Source organism: Quercus suber, unplaced genomic scaffold, assembly GCF_002906115.3.
Source record: "Quercus suber isolate HL8 unplaced genomic scaffold, Cork oak 2.0 scaffold_666, whole genome shotgun sequence".
NCBI lineage: Eukaryota > Viridiplantae > Streptophyta > Magnoliopsida > Fagales > Fagaceae > Quercus > Quercus suber.
In genome coordinates, this window is record NW_027070107.1 from 101,036 (window position 1) to 126,601 (window position 25,566).

A 25,566-nucleotide genomic window follows, 5' to 3' on the forward strand; every position below is an offset into this window, starting at 1 on the left:
TAATGAAATTACAATAGTTTTTGTCATGGAATAAAGCCAACATAAATGTTATGTGAAAAGCCATAACTTAACAGATATATTTCAACAATTTACTTTTGTGATTAAGAAAATGGTAACAAAATACAGATCTAATTATAAGCAATAATACAAAAAGATGTGATAGGCAAAAATAATAAATAGATACTATACATATAAGAAGAAATTTGCAAAATAATTAAAAACTCATAAACTAAATGTTTGAAGCATGAATGATATAGATCAAGTCTTGTGTTTAACACAATCTCTTTAAAGCAAAATTTGTCCATCACACAATTTATGGTGCTTAGAGACTCATGGATGTCTACCTCCTAAGTTAACAGAGAAGAAGCACTATAAGGTCCATGCTCTGCGTACTGAACTATGTTTCTTTCTCTCTTTTTGAGAGAAATATTCTCTTTAGGAGAGCTTCTTAAAAAGTTATTTTTATGAATAAGAGACTATGAATATATACGTTAGTGAATGAACATATTGTTCAAGAATCATTGATGTGTATAGATTTATTGACTCAAAAATTAAAATAATAAAAATATTATTATTTGAACAAGAGGGCCCAATCCACACATGCCAAAGCCCAACCTAACATCCAACATATGTGCATATAAACTCACATATTATCCATTTCCTTACCTACGTGGGATTCAAGGATTTTCACTACTTTAATATAATATTTAAATAGACATATTAGAAGTCAATTTTTTATTCACTCCATGCTATATTTCTAACAAAGTTAACATAGCAAACAAATAATATTATATCTACTAAGTGTTCATTTGGCTTCAAAATAAAAAGCCAGCTTATTTTACTATTTAACTTATTTTTTCTACTATTTATAGGCCTTATTGCACTTTTTGATACTATTTATAGGTCTCACTATACTATTTTAGTCAAACTTTTACATTTATCTATAATACTTTCAGCAAAAAATTTTCTATTTCAACAAATTTAGTAAATCCCAAATAGACCCTAACTATATAAAAAGCGTTAATGGCCTTTGGAATATTATTTTGGTTTAGTAAATGTTGTGGCAATACACACAGTTTAATAGCATTTTTTTTTTTTTGGCATCAAAACTCATCGTTTTTAAGAAAAAAAAAAAAAAAGAAAAGAAAAAGAAAAAGAGAGACGAGATAGAAAGAAGCTATTCCCAGAGAGGAGCTACACAGAGACTCTGCTCACTAGCAAGTAGGCAAGTATTTCCAGGTAATTTATAGAGAAAAAATATATTCTCACGCAGAGAGCTAGTGATAGAGGGATGGGGGCAAAAATTGGCAAATAATACCAATTTCCAGACAATATAGTTAGTTAGCAACATTTTTAAACTATATATTAAACTAGCATCTTCAGTTTAAGAATGTAAATGACGTGGTTTTTTTTATCCATCTATAACTTGACCCTTTAGAGGCTCAATTTCATAAAAGCAAAATTCTCTTCACGCTATCATTCCCTCACACTCTCACCACTTTCCTCTCTTAGTCGTTCACACTCACCACAGAGACACTTTCAATTCCTCACTCTGATTCTTCCTCTACACTCTCAATTCCTCGTCCTCCACCAAATTCCTCGTCCAAACAAGGATTCTTCTCCCTTAGTTCTTCCCCCTAAATCAAACCCTAAATCCACACACTCACTCAAACACTTTGGCCACCCTGCCTCACTGAAACCCGCTACCCATAAGTCCTAGCTTCTGTATCACTGAAACCCACAATCTATAGAAGCTCGTGAAACACCAGGTAATCCATTTCTTTGTTAAATGCTTTTTATTATGGGTTTGATTTATTATTTTTACACTTTTTTGTGTTCATGGGTTGAACTGTTGATATATGCTTAAATCATTGAATCATGTATATATTGATATACGGATCCTCACTGTCCTAAAATTCACTATTAAAAAAAAAAAAAGAATCAGGCAAATCAAATTTCAATCTTGTATATTGTCAAAAAAAGGGAATAGGAGAATGTGAGTTGGATAGATCTTCTATCAAATTTCCATGCATTGTTATGTGATATGCATTTCATTTCATTAATAGCTTGTGAGAGTTAAATTTGATTTGGTGTGTAGTGTTCCTTTTGATTTAATATTTAATTTTGAAATGATATCGTTTCATCGGTAATGATCGAAATGACTAAAATGATTTTGTTGCTAAAGTTAATATATGCCTAGCTCTATATTATTACATCTGACTTGTGTGTTTGTTAAACCACATTGAGTAATTTATGCATGTTAATCATGTAGTTTTTTCAAGTAAGACAGAACAATTAATATAACCAAAATGAGGCAACATATAATATAAAATATTTTTCTGATATTATCACATTCCCTTCTAATTTGAATTTTCTCAAACAATAATGCATCTAGAGTTGGATGTATTCCCCTAGAAAATTAGGCATCAAGGTGGGGTGATAGTTGAAGGAACTCAAAGAAATTAATCTCATAGAGAGTAAGATACAACAACAACAAAGTCTTAGTCTTAAAACTTTTGGGGTTAGCCATGAATCCTTAAAAGACTAATTGAAGTAGACCACATGTATTCTTCTGTTCCATTCTATCATATCCAAAATCATACTAATGGAAATTAAGATAATATTGATTAAAGTTTTTTCAAAAAGAAAAAATGAAAAACTGGGGGACATTTTATATTTTCTGTGTTGTTGCAACTATTTTTGTATCAATGACTTTTTGGGGCTCTGTTTAGAGCTCCTTAGGGATTAGCAGGGTGACCCTTTTCATATTTGTAGACTGTAGTGAAAAAGTGTTTGGATGGTTTCTAGGAGAAGGGAAGGAGGACCACTAGAAGATCTTGTTAAAATTTTCATGGTGACCCCAAACACTTGTACAATTTTCTGGTGATATCCTTTTTCCTATTTGATTGTGCTCTCTGCAACTGCGAATACTTTAGTGTAATTTAAAGTTTCAATGGAATTTGTTAGATTATCCATTTGGTTATGGTTGGGGAAAGAGTTTGCTTGGACGATTGTCTAGAGTAGGCTAAGAGCATTAACGGAGGGTCTTATTATATTGCCCAGGGTGCTTCTAGTCACCCAATTACAACACATAAATATTTGCTCTCTTTTATGCTATACGCTATTGGCTGCATTCTATCTGCCTTGAGTACCCCCAAGTTGTTTTAGGGCTGCATGTTAATCTAGCTAGACTACAATGCTTTTATAAGTATTGTTGAGTAGGGGCTCTCCTATTTATATAAGGCTTCTTTTGAGGTCTCAATTTAAGCTCAATTCTTTGCAGAATTTAACCATTAAGTAAACGCATGAACCTTTTTGGAAGGTGTCCCAAGGAAGTGTGTTAGGGATTGGTTAACTTTGGTGGTTGCCACGCTATCAAGACATTATAAGAGATGTAGTCTGAACTGGGAAGGGGAAGGGAAAGAGTTGAAGAATTGGTTAAGTGAGATAACATTTCCATCTAGGACTTAATGGGTCCTTTGAGACCAGGCCAACATCGAATATAAATATTGATCTCTTGGGTAGGTATTGTAAAAATTTTAATAGATAGGACTCAAGTTACTTTAGCCTTCCTCTTCTCACCATTGTAGTGTTCGGCAAATGTCTGAGATGAGTGTTTCTTGAAAAAACGATTGAAGTGGTTGAGGAAGGGAAATTGGATGAGATTTTATGATATTCTTTTTCATGCATAGGAATTTGGAAATTTTGAATTTTGAATTTTATTTTATATGTTTAGAACCACTATGGACATGAATGTTTGGACCCTTTCTAATGTGACTTGAACCCACAAGTCACTACCTCATCCCTATCCTCCACCTTACCCTTTAAGAGAAGGATGCTATTAGAATATGATATGGGAGGTTGAAATCATGTAGTGTCTATTTTTTCAAAAGTCCCCATGATTCAAATGTTGAATATTTGTAGAATCTGTATAGGCATTGTCAGAGCTGTAAACAATTAATACCTTGCAAGTCACTCATTTATCAAACTAACTACTTACCATTCTTGTGCAGTATGGCTGCTGCGAATACTGATGAGATTGAGGGCTACACGGACTGGACCTATTGATGATTCAGTGTTGACTATGCAAGCCCAACATTAGTGAGATGCTATTTGGAATGGACAGGTAAAACACAACGCTAAAACCAGTTGTTATGTTTTGAATTCTATCCTTCATATGGTATCCCATTTCATTCATAGAATGTAGACACACATTATGTCGTATAAGTTTCCGTAGTATAACTTTATGTAAATTCTGTGTGGGTTTGGATTGCAAGTTTTGTTGCGGCGCGTTTTGATCTTCACGTTTTCTCTTTTTTTTTTTTTTTTTTTTTTTTTTTTTTACATAAGAATAGAAGGCGCATTTCCAAAATGTAGTGGAATCTCAAAAATTCAACTGAGTAGATCCAAATACAACTCTCCATCACAAATAGGTGGCAAAAGAGAATTTCATTTGTTAATCAAAATTAGTTCCTTACCCTGATCACAATTAAATATACATAATATATGTAATAGTGTTAAACTCTTCAATAAAATAAAAATGACCTCTCACAAAATTCCTCATAGTTTTTTTTTTTTTTTGGGTGAGCTTGAAAAAATATATATACATATAGACTAATGCAATGCATGCATTAAAATCAGATGGTCAATGGTTTATTGGACCACATGTGAGCTCAACAAAGTCAAATAAATCCACTTACCAACTATGTTAATCAATAAATATCCATTGAACCGTACTAAATTTAGACGGTCAACGATTCACTCAACCACTCGTGGTTAGCTAGGTTCAACTAAACCAGACCAAACTAACCTTAGGGAGGTTGACTATATTGGGCAAAATTTTCAAATGAGTTTACAAAGATCAGTCACAAAATAGTTTTAAGATTCTTTTGCTTGTTCTTTTCTCTCTCTTTTATTTTAAGAAGAAGAAGTTTTTGAATAACCAATCTAGTCCAATACAAAATTTCAAGAGTAAAGCACACCCACTTAATACTAGTATATAAGAACATAAAAGTATATCAATTAACATCCCCTTTTTGTTTTTTGTTTTTTTAATAAGTTATGCATACATAGTTACAAGGACATAAATATCAAATCCCAACAAATTTAACCTAACAAATCATCATATGATGGAACCTCACCTACACTTCTCATCAAGTCACCAAAAGAACACTCTATTCCAATAAACAATAACTAGAACTGTAATCCCTATTGCACAAATTTTATTCCAAATCAAAACCTAATATAGAGTCTGCAATATCATAACTTAAGCTCTAATACCATAAAATTGTCACACCCCAAACCTAACCATAAGCTAGGCACATGACAATGGCTGCACGCTTATAATGTTTACACCCTACAAGTGTGCAAGGTCTTCTTAGCAACTAAAAATTATCCTCAAAGAAAATTTCATCAATAAATCCAAAAATTTCCTCATTAATGCAATTGTCAAAAGAACTCCAAAGTACCTATAAAAACAACAATCCAAACCTGATGACCGTTAAACAAAAGATATACTAATTATTACAAGATCATCTTATTTCAAAAATTCCTAATCTCCTTTCATGTGTACACACTCAGAAAACTCCCAAAACTTGCTATTTTTTCATAATCTGAAATTTGAGAGGAAAAACAGGGGGGGGGGAAGGGGAGTTGACAACTCAAAAAGTAACCAAATACCAAACTAGTTGAAACAAGTATATAGATTGACAAAATAATATAGATGTCAAAAGTTATAATATACTATTAGTTTTCAAAAATAAACTAATGAAGTTTCGTAGTCTTAAAATAATTCATAAATTCAAACATATTCACATTCTCAACAATCTTATATATGTATATATTTAAGGTCACGCTATATCCCCATAACTAGGAATCAGATTCAGAAGAAACTAGTTTTGTGCTAATGTATATCCCCCATTAGCTAGGTCTAGAAATATGACAAGCTCATGATGCCCTAAATAGAACTAGTTTTGGTACCAATGAATAACCTCTATCGGCTAGGTATTAGAGTCAAAACATAGTCATATCATCCAAAATCATATATATCAAATTAGAGTTCAAACAAAAATAAATCTCATTCAAATACATATATATATATATATATATAATCATATATTCAGTAATCAAATATATTTGTGATAATTCTTTATTCTTTACTTAAATCAGTAGTACAATTGAAATAAAAATGTTATTCTTCAGAGACTGGTGAATTCATTGTTGAGCATTTACATATTTTACTTATTACACACATAACACAACCTGTCTATGTATAGTATTTAAAAAAGAGCACTAGCAGTTGTCATTATCAAAGTTATGTGCATAATAAATAAGTATACACAAACCTCTCATGTTTGAGGACAATAGGAAAAGTGTGATAGAACAACCTTTTAACTAACAGTGATCACTCCATAAGGTGTTCTTGATCGGATCTGATTTAGTGTATGTACTTGTTACATTACACCCACTTGTCTGCTTAGAGTCACTACCTATGTGATGGAGTAAATCATCCTATCATATAGTAGCACAACAAGTGTAGGCTTTAGTAGTGATATTCAATTAATATCTACAGCTTAGAACAATTTAATAATCTATGAAAAATCATTACTCCCTATCTTTGGTTCCTTAACCATTAACATGATTTTTCTACAGTGTTGACATCATATGCCACATTTAAACAATGAAATATACCCATAATAATTATGTATGTAAAAATATAACTTATTATCAAATAAAAATGCATAGTATTCTTTTTGAGGGCACATAATTCTAACAAAACCACCCTTAACATTGGGGAGAAAAAAAGAAAAAAAGAAAAGAAAAGGAAATATGAATCAAGGGGCACAAATCAACCAAATTGAGTATATAACTTGTATATCTAATTTAATACCATAAACAATAGAAATCGTGGATAAAGAACATCAAAATTCTAAGCTTTGTTAATTTTTCAAATATCTTTGCCGTTTCTCTTTTTTGTTCTTCATGGGATAAAGCTAAGAATTGGAAAATTTTGTTGGATACCACTTGAGTCGGAGCAGGGATGGACCTAGATGGGGGACTAAGGGGGCTTAGGCCCCCCTTGGGCCCAAAAAAAAATTGTTAGTAGGTAAAATTTAAAAAAAAAAAAAAAAAGACTTGGGCCCCCCCTTAGCAAAATGACTTGGGCCCTCCAATCCTAGCTGGCTAGCCTAGTCAAGAACCCTGAGCCCATGTAACTCTAAAAAAAATGTAAAAAAATAAAAAATAAACCCAGCAAAAGAAACCAAACAGAGCAAAGTAACAAGCGAAAACGAAGGAAAAAAGAAAAGAAAAGAGAGAGACCTATCGCAGACCCAATCATGTCGCCACTCAAGCCGCCACACGCGAGAGAAATCCATCGCAGACCCATCGTTGTCTCAACTATCGGCATCGCATACCCAAACGGGAAAAGGCCACACCAGCGCCTCCACTATCGCCACATGAGACCCATCCCGGGCCCAGATTCACAATCAAATGATGAAGACTAATAGTATGAAAGAATATTTGAGTAAAGAATTAATTTAAGATCCTGGCATTGCTTCCTTGGTGAGAGACTGTGAGGAAGAAATTTGGTTACGAAAATAAAAAAGAGAGATTTGATGGTAAAAGTAAAACACGTGCTAAGCAGCGAAGAGATTAAGGAAACTTATAGGAAACTTCCAACTTAAAAAATAATCCTATATTCTTCTTTATTTACAAGATTGCCATAAGTAAATAGTAAGTGAAAAATCTTATGTAAAATGTGAATAAGAATAAAAGATTATAAATAAATATTTTTTTAAATCCCACCTTACTTAAGATTTCTAAAAAAAAATTAAATTAAATTCATATATATATATATATATATATATTTTTTTTTAAGAACCGAAACAACCTGAATGGGCAATAATAGAGAAAAGTAATAGAAAGAGGAACATTGATTCAACTTTCAAGGAAAAAAAATGGTAAAGTTAGGAAAAGTGCTTGTTGGTAGTGCATAATAAGTTCATATGTTGAGTTCTATTTTCATAGAAAATGTATTAGGAAACAATAGTGTTTTATGTCTTTTATTTTTATTGATAGATATTTGCATCTTAATATATTAAGAAACAATGATTATGTGTATTTGTATTGGTTGATAGTTTGTTAATAATATAGATGCGCATTTGAATTTTTTTTTTTTGTTGCACTTATCTCTGGCCCCCCTAACTTGAAATCTTGGGTCCGTCCTTGAGTCGAAGGTAGTGCACACCTCTCTTAGGTCTATCACGCAGCATGACCTTAATATTGCTTTATTTTTCAATCGTAGAGATCTATGTGCTTCAGTGTCAATGAAGATCAGAGGTTAAGTTACAATTTTAAGAAAAACTAGAATTTTGGGTTTTTTCTGCTCTAAATTGAAATTTTAGTTTTTGTGGTACTTGTTTTGAGTTCATCCATGATATTTTGTTGCTGCCAACTAGTTTGTGGAGGGTGAATGAATGAATGGTAGTGGGAAAAAGAAAGAGAAGAGAGGAGGTAAGTTAGAGGGCGAAAATAGCCAAATTCCACGTTTTGGTAAAATTTGTGGCAAACTAACACTATTTTAGAAATATTTAGCAATTTACCACTTTTTTAGTACTCGAGTTTTCAAAATTGAGTTCTAAGTAGTACTCGATATTGCGGAAATCGAGTACTTCTTTAAGGTACTCTAGCTTAACAAAGTCGAGTAACTTTTTTTTTTTTTTTTTGGTACAAAACTTTTACTTATTTCATCTTTAATTGCTTGTGCTCGTTGTGTCCACCGTGTTGGGTGCATCATAGCACTGTGGGTCCAGCCCACACTTGATAAAACACCTCATTAAAGAGGTGGTTGGACAATCCACAAAAGTCAGCCTATTTTCTTCTTGGGCAGTGACTTAGTTGTGTTGGACACTCTAAGGAGAAAAAGAAAAAAAGAAAGGGGCTGATGCATTAAAGTTATTCGGCCTAAGGGAGAGCTAAAGGAAAAAGAAAATGGCTAAAGCAAAGTCAAGGCAAGTGAGTTGCATTTATTGTGATTTGATGTCAAGAGTGTGAAAGGAAGAAAAGAAGGAAAAGGAGAAGAAATAAAAGGAGAGGCCATTCGGCTAGTGAGCAAGAAGTGAAGTCCTGGAGAAAGTGACAACTAAGTGTAGTTTTGAAGAACTGCGTGAGTGAGTGAGCAAGCGACTCCAATTACTTTGTGCTTGCTAACTGCAACTTCAGTTATTTGCACATGAACTTTTTCAATACCAGACACTGTACTTAGTTTAGTGGACACAACGATCACAAACAGTTGAAGATGAAATAAGTAAAACTTTTGTACAAAACAAAAAGTAGAAAGAGGAAAAAAAAATTTACTCGACTTTGTTAAACTCGAGTACTATAAAGAAATACTTGATTTTCGTAATATCTACCATATTACTCTTTTAATTACACAAATTCCAGGTTAGCAGTGCCATACTGCGACTCACCTAAGAACTCGAGTACTATATAGAACTTGATTTTGTGAAACTTGAGTACTAAAAAAGTGGTAGATTGCTAAATATTTTCGAAACAGTACTAGTCTGCCACAAATTTTTCCAAACATGGTATTTGACTATTTTCGCCTAAGTTAGAGTGTGCAAACAGCGTTACAAACCGTTGGTGTTTATAGACTATATTGGTTAGTTTTGAAATTTTATGGATGTGCTTGGCATTAGCACAAATCTCAAGAGCATTTAATGGATTTTACCCTTTTTTTTTCTCTAAATTTTTGTTTTGGTTATTTTATAGTTTCTATATTTTCAAAAATTTTGTAGTTCAACTAATATCATTAAGACATCTAGGGCCCATTTGGTAATGTTATTCTAGTAACATTGTTTGTATTTTTTAGAAATATGTGTGAGAGAAAAAGTGTATAGAAATACATGTAATGTTATTTAAACACTGTGTAAGGTTGAATTTATTCAATCATATGTTGACTTTATTCTATGCCAAAATGAATTGCCAAACAACCCCCTAATATACAAATTTCATTAAATAACGTATAATATTTTTCATTCCATTTATATTGCAAAGTTAAATCCATAAAAATGTTTAATTATTTTCTTCGATGGAAGGACTATATTCACTGTATTGAAATAAGATGTATGATAAAAGTTAGTGTAAGCATCCACTACAAAGTTTTCAAAAGAAGAAGAAGAAGAAGACAAAAGACAATGCACCACGTGTAGCCAAATCATTTCCCAACGCAAGATAGTTTGGCTTTGTAAAAGCAGTGGAGGTGCAGAGAGAGTGATTGTCGAAATTTAGCAAAAGTGTTTTTGATTGGCAAGTCAACGGCAACGATGAGCTGCGGCGCTGGTGAGGCCTCCAACTCCAAAAGTAGAGGAAGGTTGGAGCTGATCATAAACGACGACATATTGGAAATGATTCTAGAGAAGCTACCGGCGTTGTCATTCGCATCAGCGGCATGCGTTAGCAAAAGTTGGAACAAAGTTTGCAATCACATCCTCTCTTCCCCGAAGCTCTCTTCTGCTCTCTCTTACTCTTTCAACCCTTCCACCTATGTACTCACTCATACTCTTCTCTACTCATAATCATAATAATTTTTTTACTATTTTATTCAAATCATATATAGCATTACTAGGTTGGGTTGGTTCAATTATTAGAATTAATAACATAATTTCTGTCTTTAATTTTAATAGATTGATGGTGTGCAAGATGTTCTTCATAAGGTGCTCTCCAAGCCGATTCGACCTCATTTTGCTATTGCAAGTATAGGCTACAAACACAAACATGTCGAGGCTTTTAAGCTTGTATGTTTCATCTTAATCTTACTTTTTTTTTTTTTAGAATCTAATCTTACTTTTATTCCTAATATTATTATTAGGCTAAATTCAGTTTTATCTCTTGCCTTTTACTTCCTTTACTCACATGAAATTATTACTCTTTAAAGTTTAATTTTCGTTACTCACTTTGTAAAATTAAACTGCACCATTTAATTGATATTTTTGTTCGATGAGTATTATTTTCTAAAAATGTTGAAACTACTTTATTTGCAAACAAATTTGGACAAAATGATCAAAATTGGCTCATTTTGACTTGATTAACAATTCAGCTTTAAGGACTAATTTGACAATTGAAGAAAAATTAAGTGATTAAATTGGTTATTATTATTATTATTATTATTATTATTATACTAATGTAAGTCAAATTTTTGTTACTCAAATTGAAAATTTTGCATTTTTATCTTGGAAATTTATATTTACAAAAGTGATTTTAGAGATATTATAAATTTTATTACATAAGCCTTACAAACAAACAAATAGATCAATTTTTGAACAAATAACAAAAAAATAAATTAAGAAATTTATTTATTATGTTGTTGATGCAGTACCAATCATATTCATTCTCATCTCAATTTGGAATTTTTGATTGTAAAATTAGTAGTAGTAGTTTTAGTATTTCAACAATGCTAGAGCCAAAACTTTTCATATTTTTATAGGGTAATGCTATTGATAAGTGTGATATTAACAATTTTACATAACCTTACTAGCTTTTTTTTTTTTTTTTTTTTTTTTTTTAATTATAAATTTTTTGAGAAGTACATAAACCTTACATGTAAGTTGATGTATCACCAATCACAAAGTAGTATTAAGACATTTATTTATTATGTGTTGAATCAATAATCACATTTATTGTCATTTAGAGTTTCAATCTATGTCATTTGCTTCTCATAATTGATCTCTTTATTATCGGACTAAGATATCGATCAGTTTTTGGTGTAAGCGGAGAATGAATCCAGATATCTTATTCAATAATCAGAGATGTTAATAGTTGAGCTAACTGAAACTCACTATAGCTACTTAAATTTGTAAGTCTTGTGTAGTAAAATATTTATAATAACTTTGACATTTTTTATATTTCTTTTTCATAAATTGTTGAGGTGTTAAGTTGTAATTAATTTGTGAAACATTACTTCCAGATGGTGAGTATAGACTCTTCATTGATATATACACTAGTCACAATATGTTAGCTCAGTAGCGACGATAAAGTTGTAAATTTTTGTGTCACTCATGTTAGCGTTTTCTTTCTTTTAAATTTATTTTAGGCCATCTCATCTTTTTAATGCATCAGCACTTTGTTTTGTTTACCAATACTGCAATTTTTTTAATTGCAAATAGATTGAAGGACAAAATTGATGCATTTTGAGTTTTTCATGGATGGAATTGCAATTTTTTAAATTTGAGGACTAAAATTGAATTTAAATCAAATTTCAAAGACAAAAAGTGTATTTTGGCCTTTTTAAATTGTTACTTAATTTTTTGTTACATTTTGAGTTTTCATGGATGGAATTGCAATTTTTTAAATTTAAGGGACTAAAATTGAATTTAAATCAAATTTTAGGACAAAAAGTGTATTTTGGCCTTTTTAAATTGTTATTTAATTTTTTGTTAATGATTGTAATACAGATAACAAAGAGATTGGGTCAGAGTACTCCATTAATTATTACTGTTGCTAGCGGAATAATAGGAAGAGATGCTCTTACCAATGAATTTAGAGAGGTTTATCTCTTTTCTTCTTTTGTTGGGTACTTTTTATTGGTAAATTTTCATTTTCTAGGGAAGTTGTCACAGAAGAATAAGGATTTTACTTTTATTGATTTTTTTATTTATTATTTTACATAAATGTTAATGTAGGTCAAATGGAAAGATATTGCTGGTGATTCAGACGAGGAATTTGGTGGGTATATAGGAAATAGATATAATAGGATTGCTTTGACTGTTGGCTATGTACCAGGACTAAAAGTTGATGCTATCTCACTTCGACAGTCAGTAAGGGTGACAACTTTGGCTCTGAAAAATGTATGCTGATTTTCTCCAATAGAGGTTTTATTATTGTGGAAATATTGATAATATGTTAAAATAAGGAATGTATCAAAAATGCCCATCTTAGATAATGTGGTAGGTAGGCAAGATAATGTGGTTACAACATTCATTTTTGAGAGAAAATTGGAAAATATAGCAAGTATGCCAGTTTAGATTAGATTGAGATATGTGGACTTGTATAAATTTTTGTCAATCATTGATTTTTAAGGAAAGTGTTAAAGTTTTTATGAGCTCTTGGGCAGTTTGAGGACATTGACATTCAGAAATATTTGGATATTATTAGGAATCTCTTCAAGTGGTGCTTGACAAGCTTGTGAAGCATATTAGGGATTACACAGCAACTGTTTTGGCATCTTCAGACCCAGCTGGGATTATAATGTTTGGAGTAAGTTCATCCTTCTATATCTTTAGAAATGTTTATCCTTGGTTTTGTTGCTGATATGTGATGTGAATGATGTTATAGGAAGGACCTGTGGACTTAAAACCCTTTATTGATGTGTTGGGTGAGTGTTGATCTATATATACAGGGTATACATACCTTGTATAGAAGTTTCTTATTGAGAGAAGAAAATTAATCTTGGTTTGGTGTTAGGTACTGGATGGCTTCCTTTGGTCTGTGAAAGATTTATACTATTACCAGTGACTTGGGGTAGAGCAATAAGTGGCAAGTTCATGCTTTAATCGATGACAACTCATGTATTGCAAACTATGCCATGCCAAGGAAAACTATCATTGTGGGTGCTGAGAGAGGTCGCTTTCTAATTTCTATACAAGTGTGGGACTGAAACTAGAAATGTCTGGGGGAGTACAAAATGTTTATCAGATCCTGCAGCTCTAATATTTGCAAGGAACAAGACAAGTCTAGTGGTATCTATTTTTGTGTTTATTTATGTAGCACTCTTCAAATTTTATGTCCCATATAAATTGATATGACATTTGCTAGCATGCACACTTTATTTTTTTAGGTCTCTGTTGCTCATATTATATTGCCTGATATAAGACTATGGACTTTTAAAATTTTACTAAGAAAGTTGTCAATATTTTTATGCATATTGCTTGGAAATTTTTTCTTCAATCAATGTTATGGAGATTAGAGACAAATTTGTATTTGAGCAATTCAATTTCAATGTGTATACAAACTCAAATGTCAATCATTAAGTTTATCATCCTTGTGCTACATACGTATTGAATTTCCTTCACTTGCCTCAAAAGTTCAAAGATTTGTATGCTCAACTGCTCTAGTGACTTAGCTTCAATGACTCGAAGACTGAAGTAGCAGTTGGCTCAACGACTCAAAGGCTGTAGCATCAGGGTCTTAATGTCTGAGGTGTAAATTGACTTATTTGGTCTTAAATAAGTTTGGTTTTAGCATTGTAATAATGTACAAGTCAAAATGGCAACTAGCTTTTGGTTTGACTTTCTTTCTTTCCTCGTCTTATAGTGTTGCACCTGCAACATTGGTCTCCTCCTTGCTTTATGAAAAAATATACAATTGGTGAAGAAATCTACTTGACATCGATGGGGAATTGCGATCATCAAGTGTGTGAATTCTTTATTCTTTTTAGACTAGAGATATTTCTGAACATCAACGCCAAATTGGAAAGATTAAATAGTGATTAAATAAAGAAGTTTGTTTGTGCTTTCTTTTGTGCATAAACAAAGCCGTACAATTAGATAAAACAAAAATAAATGTTAGTGGAACTCCTCTTTATTCTAATATAGGTTTTCTAAACGGCAGGAAGCTTAGAATCTAAAAGCTCAAATAGTGTAAAACACTATAGCTTGTTTAGACCCCTAATTTTAAAAACACGGCTTAATTGCTTGTGTAGAAGGCACATTTCAATAATGTAGTGGAATCTCAAAAATTCAACCGAGTAGATCCAAATACAACTCTCCATCACAAATAGGTGGCAAAAGAGAATTTCATTTGTTAATCAAAATTAGTTCCTTACTCTGATCACAATTAAATATACATAATATATGTAATAGTGTTAAAACTCTTCAATAAAATAAAAATGACCTCTCACAAAATTTTTCATAGTTTTTTTATTTTTTGGGCGAGCTTGAAAAAATATGTATACATATAGACTAATGTGATGCATGCATTAAAATCAGATGGTCAATGGTTTATTGGACCACATGTGAGCTCAACAAAGTCAAATAAATCCACTTACCAACTATGTTAATCAATAAATATCCATTGAACCATACTAAATTTAGACCGTCAACGATTCACTCAACCACTTGTGGTTAGTTAGGTTCGACTAAACCAGACCAAACTAACCTTAGGGAGGTTGACTATGTTGGGCAAAATTTTCAAATGAGTTTACAAAAGATCAGTCACAAAATAGTTTTAAGATTCTCTTGCTTGTTCTTTTCTCTCTCTTTTATTTTAAGAAGAAGAAGTTTTTGAATAACCAATCTAGTCCAATACAAAATTTCAAGAGTAAAGCACACCCACTTAATACTAGTATATAAGAACATAAAAGTATATCAATTAACATCCCCTTTTTGTTTTTTGTTTTTTTTAATAAATTATGCATACATAGTTACAAGGACATAAATATCAAATCCTAACAAATTTGACCTAACAAATCATCATATGATGGAACCTCACCTACACTTCTCATCAAGTCACCAAAAGGACACTATATTCCAATAAACAATAACTAGAACTGTAATCCCTAGTGCAAAATTTTTATTCCCAATCAAAACCTAATATAGAGTCTGCAATATCATAACTTAAGCTCTAATATCATAAAATTGTCACACCCCAAACCTAACCATAAGCTAGGCACGTGGCAATGGTTGCACGCTTATAAAGTTTACACCCTACAAGTGTGCAAGGTCTTCTTAGAAACTAAAAATTATCCTCAAAGAAAATTTCATCAATAAATCCAAAAATTTCCTCAATAATGCAATTGTCAAAAGAACTCCAATGCACCAATAAAAACAACAATCCAAACCTGATGACCATTAAAAAGATATACTAATTATTACAAGATCATCTTATTTCAAAAAATCCTAATCTCCTTTCATGCGTAAACACTAAGAAAAACTCCAAAAACTTGCTATTTTTCATAATCTAAAATTTGAGAGGAAGGGGGGGGGGGGGGGGTGAGTTGACAACTCAAAAAGTAACCAAATACCAAACTAGTTGAAACAAGTATATTGATTGACAAAATAATATAGATTTATGAAATCAAAATTTTTCACATATGTCAAAAGTTATAATATACTAGGGGTTCTCAAAAATAAACTAAAGAAGTTTCATAGTCTTAAAATAATTCATAAATTCAAACATATTCACATTCTCAACAATCTTATATATATGTGTGTATATATATATGGTCACGCTATATCCCCGTGACTAGGAATCAAATTCAAAAGAAACTAGTTTTGTGCTAATGTATATCCCTCATTAGCTAGGTCCAGAAACAGGACAGACTTATGATGCCCCAGATAGAACTAGTTTCGATATCAATGAATAACCTCTATCGGCTGGGTATTAGAGTCAAAACATAGTCATATCGTCCAAAATCATATATATCAAATTAGAGTTCAAACAAAAATAAATCTCATTCAAATACATACATACATACATACATACATATATATATATATAATCATATATTTAGTAATCAAATATATTTGTTATAATTCTTTATTTTTTACTTAAATTAGTAGTACAATTGAAATAAAAATGTTGGAACATATGTGATTCATTATTAGGAATATATGTCACCATTTTGTGTAGTTAGCTAATCCTTTAACAAAATACAATTTACTTATAATTGGGTAAATGTAGGATGTGTATAATGCTTCAAGAAACAAGGTTTCAAGTTTAAGTGTTAAAGCCATGCAAGTCTGTCCAAGAATCAAGTGAAGAAGTGCTGTTCATTAAAGCTCGACAACTAATATCTATTGAGGTTTAAAATAGTTGTTTTAGCCTGAGGCTCGACAGCTGCTGAACAACTAGGGTGTTTGTTGAGATTTATGAAGTTTAGATTTTCAGTTCTAATTTTCATCCAATCCATGAATGTATGTTTGGACTTTCTTTTCTCACAATCGTAAACATATATAAAGATTATTTTAAGAGCCGTAAAAGGTGACACAAGTTGCACAAGAGCATAATTCCACAAGTGTGAAGAAAAGTGTAACCGGAAACCTAGTTTGCCCTAGTTCTTCTTTCTCTTGAAGAAGCTGCTGTGTTTGTACACCATAGGGTTTTATGACCAAGCAACTTCATGATTTTCATCGTGTGATGAACTGAAAAACTTTGCAGCCAACATCTTTCTCAAGTTAGTGATCAAGTCGCGTACTAGGATCCGTGCAATTGGTTAGTCACGTATTGGGAGTCATGCATTGAAAATGAGAGATTGTCACTACAGAACAAGTTCAATTGGGTATTGGGGTAAGGGTTCAACTGTAGGTTGGTACAAGGTATTGGGATTCCTTTACTTTTAACCGCTTGTTTTGATAATAATTGATTCTCAGAAGTGGTGACCTTAAAATCACACGGTGAAATTTTTGCGGCGTAAGTTTTCCCCATTCGTAAACAAATCATCATGTCAATTTAATTTCCGCTACATACCCACACATCTTACATGTTAATTTAATTAATTAATAAACTTGGCTAATTAATCGATTAATATATCACAAGGGGTCAATACATTCTTGGCTTATCAAGTGGTATCAGAGCAAACGCACTCTGATTAGGTTCTAATCTTTACTGTGTGATCCATTGACTCCTGTTGTCATGGCTTCAACTAGCTTAAAGAGATTTTTTTTTTCAAATACATCTTATTTTTCTAATCTCTACTTGTTTGAGTGTATCAAAAAATGCAAATCTAAAAGTTATTTGAATTCTATTATGATGACTATTGGAAAAGATCTCAACTTGACAAAGAAGAAACTAGACTGTCTCAGAATGAAAACATGCAAAGAAGTTCGTCTGAGAAGAGTGAAAGTTAAAGGTTTAGCTCATAAAAGGCAGATGAGAGAAAACACCATTTCCACTGATTTGTCATCTAAGAACGAAGTGTGCTTCATTATGAAGTCCACATTTAAGGCAATGGACACATGTTTGTGGTACCTCGACAGCGGTTGCTCAAGACACATGACTGGAGATCGATCTCTCTTTAAAGTTTTCGAATCTAAGAAAGGTGGCAATGTCACTTTTGGTGATGGGAGCAAGTCATAGATTAAAGGAAAGGAAATCATATCTCTACCTAGACTGCCAAACATTGCAAATGTTCTATATGTAAAAGGTCTGAATGTGAACTTGTTGAGCATAAGTCAGATATTTGATCAAGATTGATCAAGATTTCATGGTACTATTCTCTAAGGGAAAATGCCTTGTCATAAATGAGTCTGGAAAGAAGCTCAAAAGTGGTGTTCGCATTCTAGACAACTGTTATGGCTTGGTTCCTGATGCTGATATTGTGTGCAATAGCATTCGTTTACCAAATGAAAATCTATGACACCAAAGGATGGGACATGCTAGTTACAAACATCTTTCAATTGTGTCTAAGCATGAGTTAGTTTTAGGGATATCAAAGCTAAGTAGAGTGAGCAATGTGATGTGTGGATCATGTCAGTTTGGAAAACAGAAAAAAGCTAAACATTCGGGCACTCAAACATCTGCTACATCTAAACCATTAGAGCTACTACATATGGATCATATGGGTCCAACCAGAATTGAGTCTATTGGTGGAAAGAGATACATCATGGTTGTGGTAGACAACTTCACTAGGTACACTTGGGTCATTCTCCTATGATCCAAGTTTGATGCTCCTGAGCACATTGAAATTTTGTGCACAAGATTACAGAATGAAAAGAGCCTGAAGATTGATCGAATTCAAAGTGATCATGGTAAAGAATTCGAGAACTCATATATGGATTCCTTTTGTACAAGATCATGTATATCTCAAGAATTCTTTGCTCCTATTACTCCTTAGCAAATGGTATAGTAGAAAGGAAGAACAGGGTTATTCAAGAAATGACTAGAGTCATGTTGCATAACAAGGATGTGGCTAGAAACTTGTGGGGAGAAGCTGTCAACACTGCTTGTCATACGGTTAATAGGGTGTATTTTAGACTCGATACCAAGAAGACTCCATATGAGTTATGGAAGGGACGGAAGCCAAATGTTAAGTATTTCAAAATCTTTGGAAGTACTTGTTTCATTCTCAAGGATAGAAAGAATGTAGGAAAATTTGATTCATGAAATGATGAAGGAAAATTTCTAAGATATTCCTCTACACAAGCAAGGCTTATTGAGTATACCACAAGAGAACCATGAAGGTAATGGAAACAGTAAATGTTTTTATTAATGAATCTTCAGATTCTAATTTTGAGAAATTTAATGAGGAAATCCCCAAAGAGATTCTTTCTCCTGAGCCCAGGGAAGTTCAAGAAATTGTTGAACAAGAGCCAACATCTCCTAGTACTCCAAATACTCCAAGTGTTGTAGAAGATTCAGAAGACTTATCTACTTCACCTGATTCTGAAACCCATGAAGAGAAAGGACCTTCTTCCAGGATCAAATTGAATCATCCTCCTGTAGTTATTGTGGGAAACATGAATGAACTTATACTAAGGAAGTGTACAGTTGATAAATGTGTTGCTAACTTTGTGTCTTATTCTTGATACTTGTAACAGGTTGAACCCACTAAAGTTGAGGAAGCTTTTCTGGATGAAAGCTGGGTTGAAGCTATGCACGATGAACTGCTTCAGTTTCAAAGGAATGATGTTTGGACTTTGGTACCTAGACCAGAGAGTGAGCACATCATCGGCATAAAATGGATATTCCAAAATAAAACTGATGAGGAAGGTAATGTGATCCGCAACAAGGCTCATCTTGTAGCTCAAGGATACTCACAAATTGAAGGAATAGACTATAATGAGACATTTGCTTCGGTAGCCCGTATGCAGTCTATCAGAATTCTCCTAGCCCTAACATGTCACTTGAGGTTGAAGCTCTATCAAATGGATGTAAAGACTGCATTCTTGAATGAGTTGCTTAAAGAAGATGTCTATGTGGCTCAACCAAAAGGATTCACTAATCCACACTTTCCGGATTGTGTTGTACTCAAGAAGGCACTTTATGGGTTAAAGCAAGCTCCTAAAATTTGGTATGATCGGCTTACACAATACTTGGTGTCACATGAGTTCACTGGAGGAAAAGCAAATCAAACTTTCTTCATTAAGAGGGAAGACGGTGAGTTGATAGTTGCTTAATTCTATGTTAATGATATCATTTTTGGGTCAACTAATGATGAACTTGCTCATAACTTCTCAAAACTCATGCAGGCCAAGTTCAAGATGAGCATAATTGGAGAGCTAACTCACTTCCTTGGAATGCAAATTCGTCAACAAGATTCAAGTATATTCCTATCTCAATCTAAATATGCTAAAAATCTTGTGAAAAAGTTTGGTTTGGAATCTGCTAGTTCTGTTAGAACCCCTATGAGCCAAAATGTTAAACTCACTGTTGACTTGTTAGGTAAAAGTGTAGATTCATTCCTCTATAGAAGCATGACAGTGTGGGAGTGTGTGCTGGATATCAGGCTAATCCCAAAGAGTATCATATGATTGATTTGAAAAGAATCATAAAGTATGTCAAAAACACTTTCGACTTTGGTGTATGGTACAGTAAGGACACAAATGATGTCTTAGCTGGGTATTCTGACGCTGATTGGGCTAGGAATGCTAATGATAAAAAGAGTACATCGAGGGGTCGCTTCAATGTGGGTAATAATCTTGTTTCCTAGATGAGCAAAAAGTAGAATTTCATCTCATTATCCACTGCAGAAGTTGAGTATATCGCTGCCAGTAGCTGTTGCACCCAACTTCTATGGATGCAAACACCCCTCCATGATTAAGGTATTTGTCAAGAGCATCTTACCATCTACTATGACAATACCAGTTCTATCAACATTTCTAAGAATCTGGTTCAACATTCTCAAAATAAACTCATAGAGATTCAACATCACTTCATTAGGGAGCTTGTTGAAGATGGTACTCTTACTCTTAAGTTTATTCACACTAATGATCAAAAGGCTGATTTTTTTTCCCAAACCTCTAAACAGCAAATGGTTTGAATTCCTTCACCAAAACATTGGTGTTATCTCCATGGATTGATCTCCTCTTCTCTTCCTCCTTCCTCATGCATTTGCATCTAGTTTTATGCATTGCTTTGTCTTGTTTTATGTTTTTGTTTAGTTAGTTTTCAGTTTTGCTTTATTTTGTTTTTCACATAAAAATAAAAATTAAAAATTAAAAAATTGAAAATTGAAAAATACAAAAATAGTGTGTCTTTGTGGACATTGGTACTTGTGTACCTTGGATAGCCATTGAAACAAAGTTTTTCAAACTTTGTTTCTCTTGTAGCTTAGATGAGCATCTCTATGCACAACTAAGCAAGTGAGCTTTGTGGCTTGTGTTTGTGATAAGTAAGATTAAGAGATATCTTGTACCTAACACTCGTATCACTCTTTTTGACGGGAAGGACTAGAAAATCTTAAGAGAAAGGTATAAATAATCATCTCACTATTGTTGCCCGCCAATCATGAAATGACATTTGTATGCTTCGGCATAGCAAAAGTGGAATGTCAAATACTTAACATCATTGGGTATTTCTTTTCTATCTTTTATATGTCCATGCATGATTTGCTTAAAAGAAAAATATGCAAAGAAAAATAAAAAGCAAAAAGATCAAAATTATTTATATATGATTGCAAGTGTGTATTCTAGGAGATGTAAGAGTTATAGGATGTACCTCGAAGGTGATAGTCCCCATCACACAGTTATGATTGTGAGTGAGTTAAAGTAATTTTCTCATATCTCAAATCGTCATAACATATTGACACTTATGTAATCTTGCGATATTTTTCACACATGACACACAATATTCTTTGCTACTTTTGATACATGTGCAAGTATAATGTCATTTGGCCATCACAAGGAATACATGTGTTAATGTATGCTCACTAAACTGTCTTAACTTGTTTTTGAAATATAAAATTGGTTAGACTTGTTTAGTATATGTGTGAGTTTTTGGGATCTATGTGCTTACATTTTTCTTGTTGAGAGATGTTTTTGAGAGATTAAAATGTTGTTTGGATCCTTGATTGAGTTGCATGTTTGATTACACTCATATATTTGTTTTTCTCTTCTTGAAAAAATGTTTTTAAGCAATCTCGACAGCTTCTCGACACCTAACTTATTTATCGAGCTCTTCGACTTCTTTTTATCGCAATCTTAATGGCTTCTCGATAGCTACTCTATCCATCGAGAAAGTTTCTGTCTCCTTGATAGCTCCTCGATCCATCAAGCTTGTTTTTGCTATGGACACCTCTGGACAGCTTCTCGATAGCTGTATCTCTTCATGCCTTTAAAGCTCAACACTTCTCGACACCTTTCGACCTGTTGGGAATTATGAGAGTCTATATATAGGGTCTGCACGATTCAGATCTCATTTCTCTTAATCTCTTTCGATTACTTCGTGTCTTTTCACCACCCAAACCTTTCTTTCTCACTTCAAACTCCCATCTCAAGAGCTTTTCAGCCTCAAGATCATTTTTTTTTTCTTGCTTCTAGTATGCTCTTTATCTTTCATTCTTCATGCATTTCATACATTTAGGTATAAGTTTTGAGTTTTTGAGAAATTTTTGGGATGGGATTCTTGAAAATGACTCTAAATCATTATGCATTGCATCTCATTTGCATTATAACAATGTTTCATGCATTATAGGTGTGTGTTTACTTTGTTAATCTGATTATGTGCTGGTAGAATATGATTGGGCTGAGCCCATGATGTTTTTACTATTACATATCACATGCTCATGTATTTTCATGTATACATACCTTTCATTCTCTATATTTTTATATATTGATTATGTTTGATGCTTTTCTGCGTGTTTCTCTCTCTCTCTCTCTCTCTTTCTCTCTCTCTCTCTCTCTCTCTCTCTCTCTCTCTCTCTCATTTACATTAGTTGCGTCATGGCACCTAAATGTAAGTCTACTCCATCCTAGAACCCTCTTTGTTACGAGGCATCCACTTCTTCTGATCCTACAATTTTTCGAACACATGTGATTCAAAGTTAGGAACATATGTCAACATTTTTTGTAATTGGCTAATCCTTTGACAAAATGCACTTTACTTGTAATGGGGTAAATCTAGGATGTGTTTAATGCTTCAAAAAACAAGATTTCAAGTTCAAGTGTTAAAATCATGCAAGTATGTCCAAGAATCAAGTAAAGAAGTGTTGATCATTAAATCTCGATAGCTAACTCGAAAGCTAGTATCTATCGATGTTTAAAATAGTTGGTTTTGTTCGAGACTCGACAGCTACTTGACAGCTAGGGTATCTGTCGAGATTTATGAAGTTCTGATTTTCAATTCTGATTTTCATCCAATTCGTGAATGTATGTTTGGGCTTTCTTTTCTCACAACCCTAAACATATATAAAGATTATTTTAAGGGCCGTAAAAGGTGACACAAGTTACACAAGAGCACAATTCCACAAGTGTGAAGAAAAGTGTAACTAGAAACCTAGTTTGCCCTAGTTTTTCTTTCTCTTAAAGAAATTACTGTGTTTGTACACCATTAGGTTTTGTGACCTAGCAACTTTGTGATCTTCATTATGTGATAAATTGAAGAACTTTGCAGCCAACATCTTTCTCAAGTTGGTGATCAAGTTATGTACTGGGATCCATGCAATTGGTTAGTCATGTTAGGACATATGTGTTTCACTTGTTAAGAACATATGTTACTATTTTATGTAATTGGCTAATCTTTTGACAAAACGTACTTTACTTGTATTTGGGTAGATCTAGAATGTGTATAATACTTCAAGAAACATATTGTTCAAGTCTAGTATTAAAGCCATCAAAATTGGACTAAGAAACAAGTGAAGAAAAGCTATTCACTAAAGCTAGACAGATATCTCGATACCTGCAAGCAGATAGCTCGATAATTGCTTGACACCTCTTGATAGTTATGCTATCTATTGAGATTTTCAACTTCTTCTTATTACAATCTTGATAGCTTCTCAACAACTGACAATTCGATCGAGAAAACTCATGTCTCCTCGATAACTCCTTGATAGCTTCTCGATAGCTGTATCTGTTGAAGTTTAAAGATTGACACCTCCTCGACACCTCTCAATTGATCGAGGTTACAGGAATTCAGATTTCTAGATCTAATTTTCGGCCCGTGCTGACATGTATGTGTAGGGTTTCTTTTCTCACAACTATAGACCTATATAAGGTTATTTTAGAAGCCGTCACATAAGAAAATACAAGGAGAACATATGGAAAAGGTAACCTATGTCTTATTCTCTCTGAAAGAAGTTACTGCGTCTTTTGCACCTTAGAGTTTTGTAACCAAGTGCTTCTTGATCTTCATTGTTGATGAAGTGAAAAACTTTGCAGCCAACAATCTTCTTCTAGTTGGTGATTGAAGTCACATACTGGGATCTGCGCAATTGGTTAGTCATATACTAGAATTCGTGCATCAAAGGGTGGTGTTCATATGTTGAAGGTTTAGAGGTTCTGAAGCGGTAGAAGGTTTCTACTGTAAATTTATCTACGGGGATTGTAGAGTCTAGGGACAAAAGTTTTGTACTAGATCTGAAACTTTTCTCTACTATAGTGAATTGCTTTTTGGGAAGGTTTCCCCCTTAGGTTTTTTACTATAAAACTAATTTGTTTCATTAGTTTTCCTGAGTCATCATATCTTGTCTATTTACTTTTTCCACTGCATGATTTTGACATGATATTGATGTTTGTTTATTTTAACAAGTTCTATTCACAATAAATCTAATTAACAACTTGGGTTTAAAATTTGTTAATTCTTTCAACCGATGTCGAATTTTTTCCAACAAGTCACATATTAGGAGTCGTGCATTTAAAAAGAGAGATTGTCACTACAAAACAAGTCCAATTGGGTACTAGGGTAAGGGTTCAATTGTAAGTTGGTATAAGGTACTGGGATTCCTTTACTTGTAACCGTTTATTTTGATAATAGTGGATTCTCGGGAGTGTTGACCTTAAAATCACCCGGTGGAGTTTTTGCCGTGTAGGTTTTCCCCATTCGTAAACAAATCACCGTATCAATTTAATTTCATCTGCATACTTAGTTTGATTGGTGATTTGTTTGTACCACCACACATCTTGCATGTTAATTTGATTAATTAACAAACTTGACTAATTAATCAATTAATATATCACAAGGGTTCAATACATTCTAGGCCTATCAAGTGATATCAAAGTAGACACACTCTGATTAGGATTTAATCTTTGCTGTGTGATCCATTGATCCATGTTTGTCATGGATAGAGGACAAGCTCTTATTGTACTTCCTTTATTTGATGGCACTAACTATGCATACTAAAAAATATGCATGAGAGCTTTCTTGCAGTTTTTAGATGAGAAAGTGTGGCATGCTGTGGAGATAGGTTGGACCAAGCCTACGGAAACTCCAGCCGACTGGGATGATACTAAGATCAAGGCGGAAAACTTCAACAACAGGGCATTGAATACTCTATTCAGTGCAGTCACGAATGAGGAGTTCAAGAAAACATCATCTACTGAAACTACTAAGGAAGCATGGCCCATTCTCCAGACAACTAATGAAGGAACCAAGAGCATGTTTGGTAGACTGTAATAGATGTTGTAATGTAATAGTTAT

At 33.0% G+C, this 25,566-nt stretch overlaps 1 protein-coding gene across 4 annotated transcripts; it reads left to right on the forward strand.

Moving 5' to 3' along the window:
- Positions 1-1,411: 1,411 nt before the first annotated feature.
- LOC112040660 (F-box/LRR-repeat protein At5g63520) lies at positions 1,412-13,833 on the forward strand. Of its 4 annotated transcripts, none has more exons than XM_065765954.1 (9): positions 1,413-1,769; positions 4,014-4,126; positions 10,098-10,547; positions 10,686-10,796; positions 12,453-12,545; positions 12,681-12,845; positions 13,153-13,254; positions 13,333-13,372; positions 13,462-13,833. In XM_065765954.1, the coding sequence occupies exons 3-9, from the start codon at positions 10,326-10,328 to the stop codon at positions 13,548-13,550; spliced, it is 822 nt and encodes a 273-aa protein (XP_065622026.1). In that variant the 5' UTR covers positions 1,413-1,769; positions 4,014-4,126; positions 10,098-10,325; the 3' UTR covers positions 13,551-13,833. The 4 variants fall into 4 exon arrangements, with proteins under 4 accessions (XP_065622029.1, XP_065622026.1, XP_065622027.1 ...); XM_065765955.1 differs by having other exon boundaries at positions 10,138-10,547; XM_065765957.1 differs by lacking the exon at positions 12,453-12,545 and having other exon boundaries at positions 1,412-1,769.
- The last annotated feature ends 11,733 nt before the right edge of the window (positions 13,834-25,566 follow it).

What these genes read in the sequence shown, in the direction of transcription:
- LOC112040660 (XM_065765954.1), top strand. Translation starts at nt 10,326, where the DNA reads ATGAGCTGCGGCGCTGGTGAGGCCTCCAACTCCAAAAGTAGAGGAAGG. An exon ending in CTTTCAACCCTTCCACCTAT is followed by an intron (nt 10,548 to 10,685) that starts GTACTCACTCAT and finishes TAATTTTAATAG; the next exon opens with ATTGATGGTGTGCAAGATGT. An exon ending in TTACCAATGAATTTAGAGAG is followed by an intron (nt 12,546 to 12,680) that starts GTTTATCTCTTT and finishes ATGTTAATGTAG; the next exon opens with GTCAAATGGAAAGATATTGC.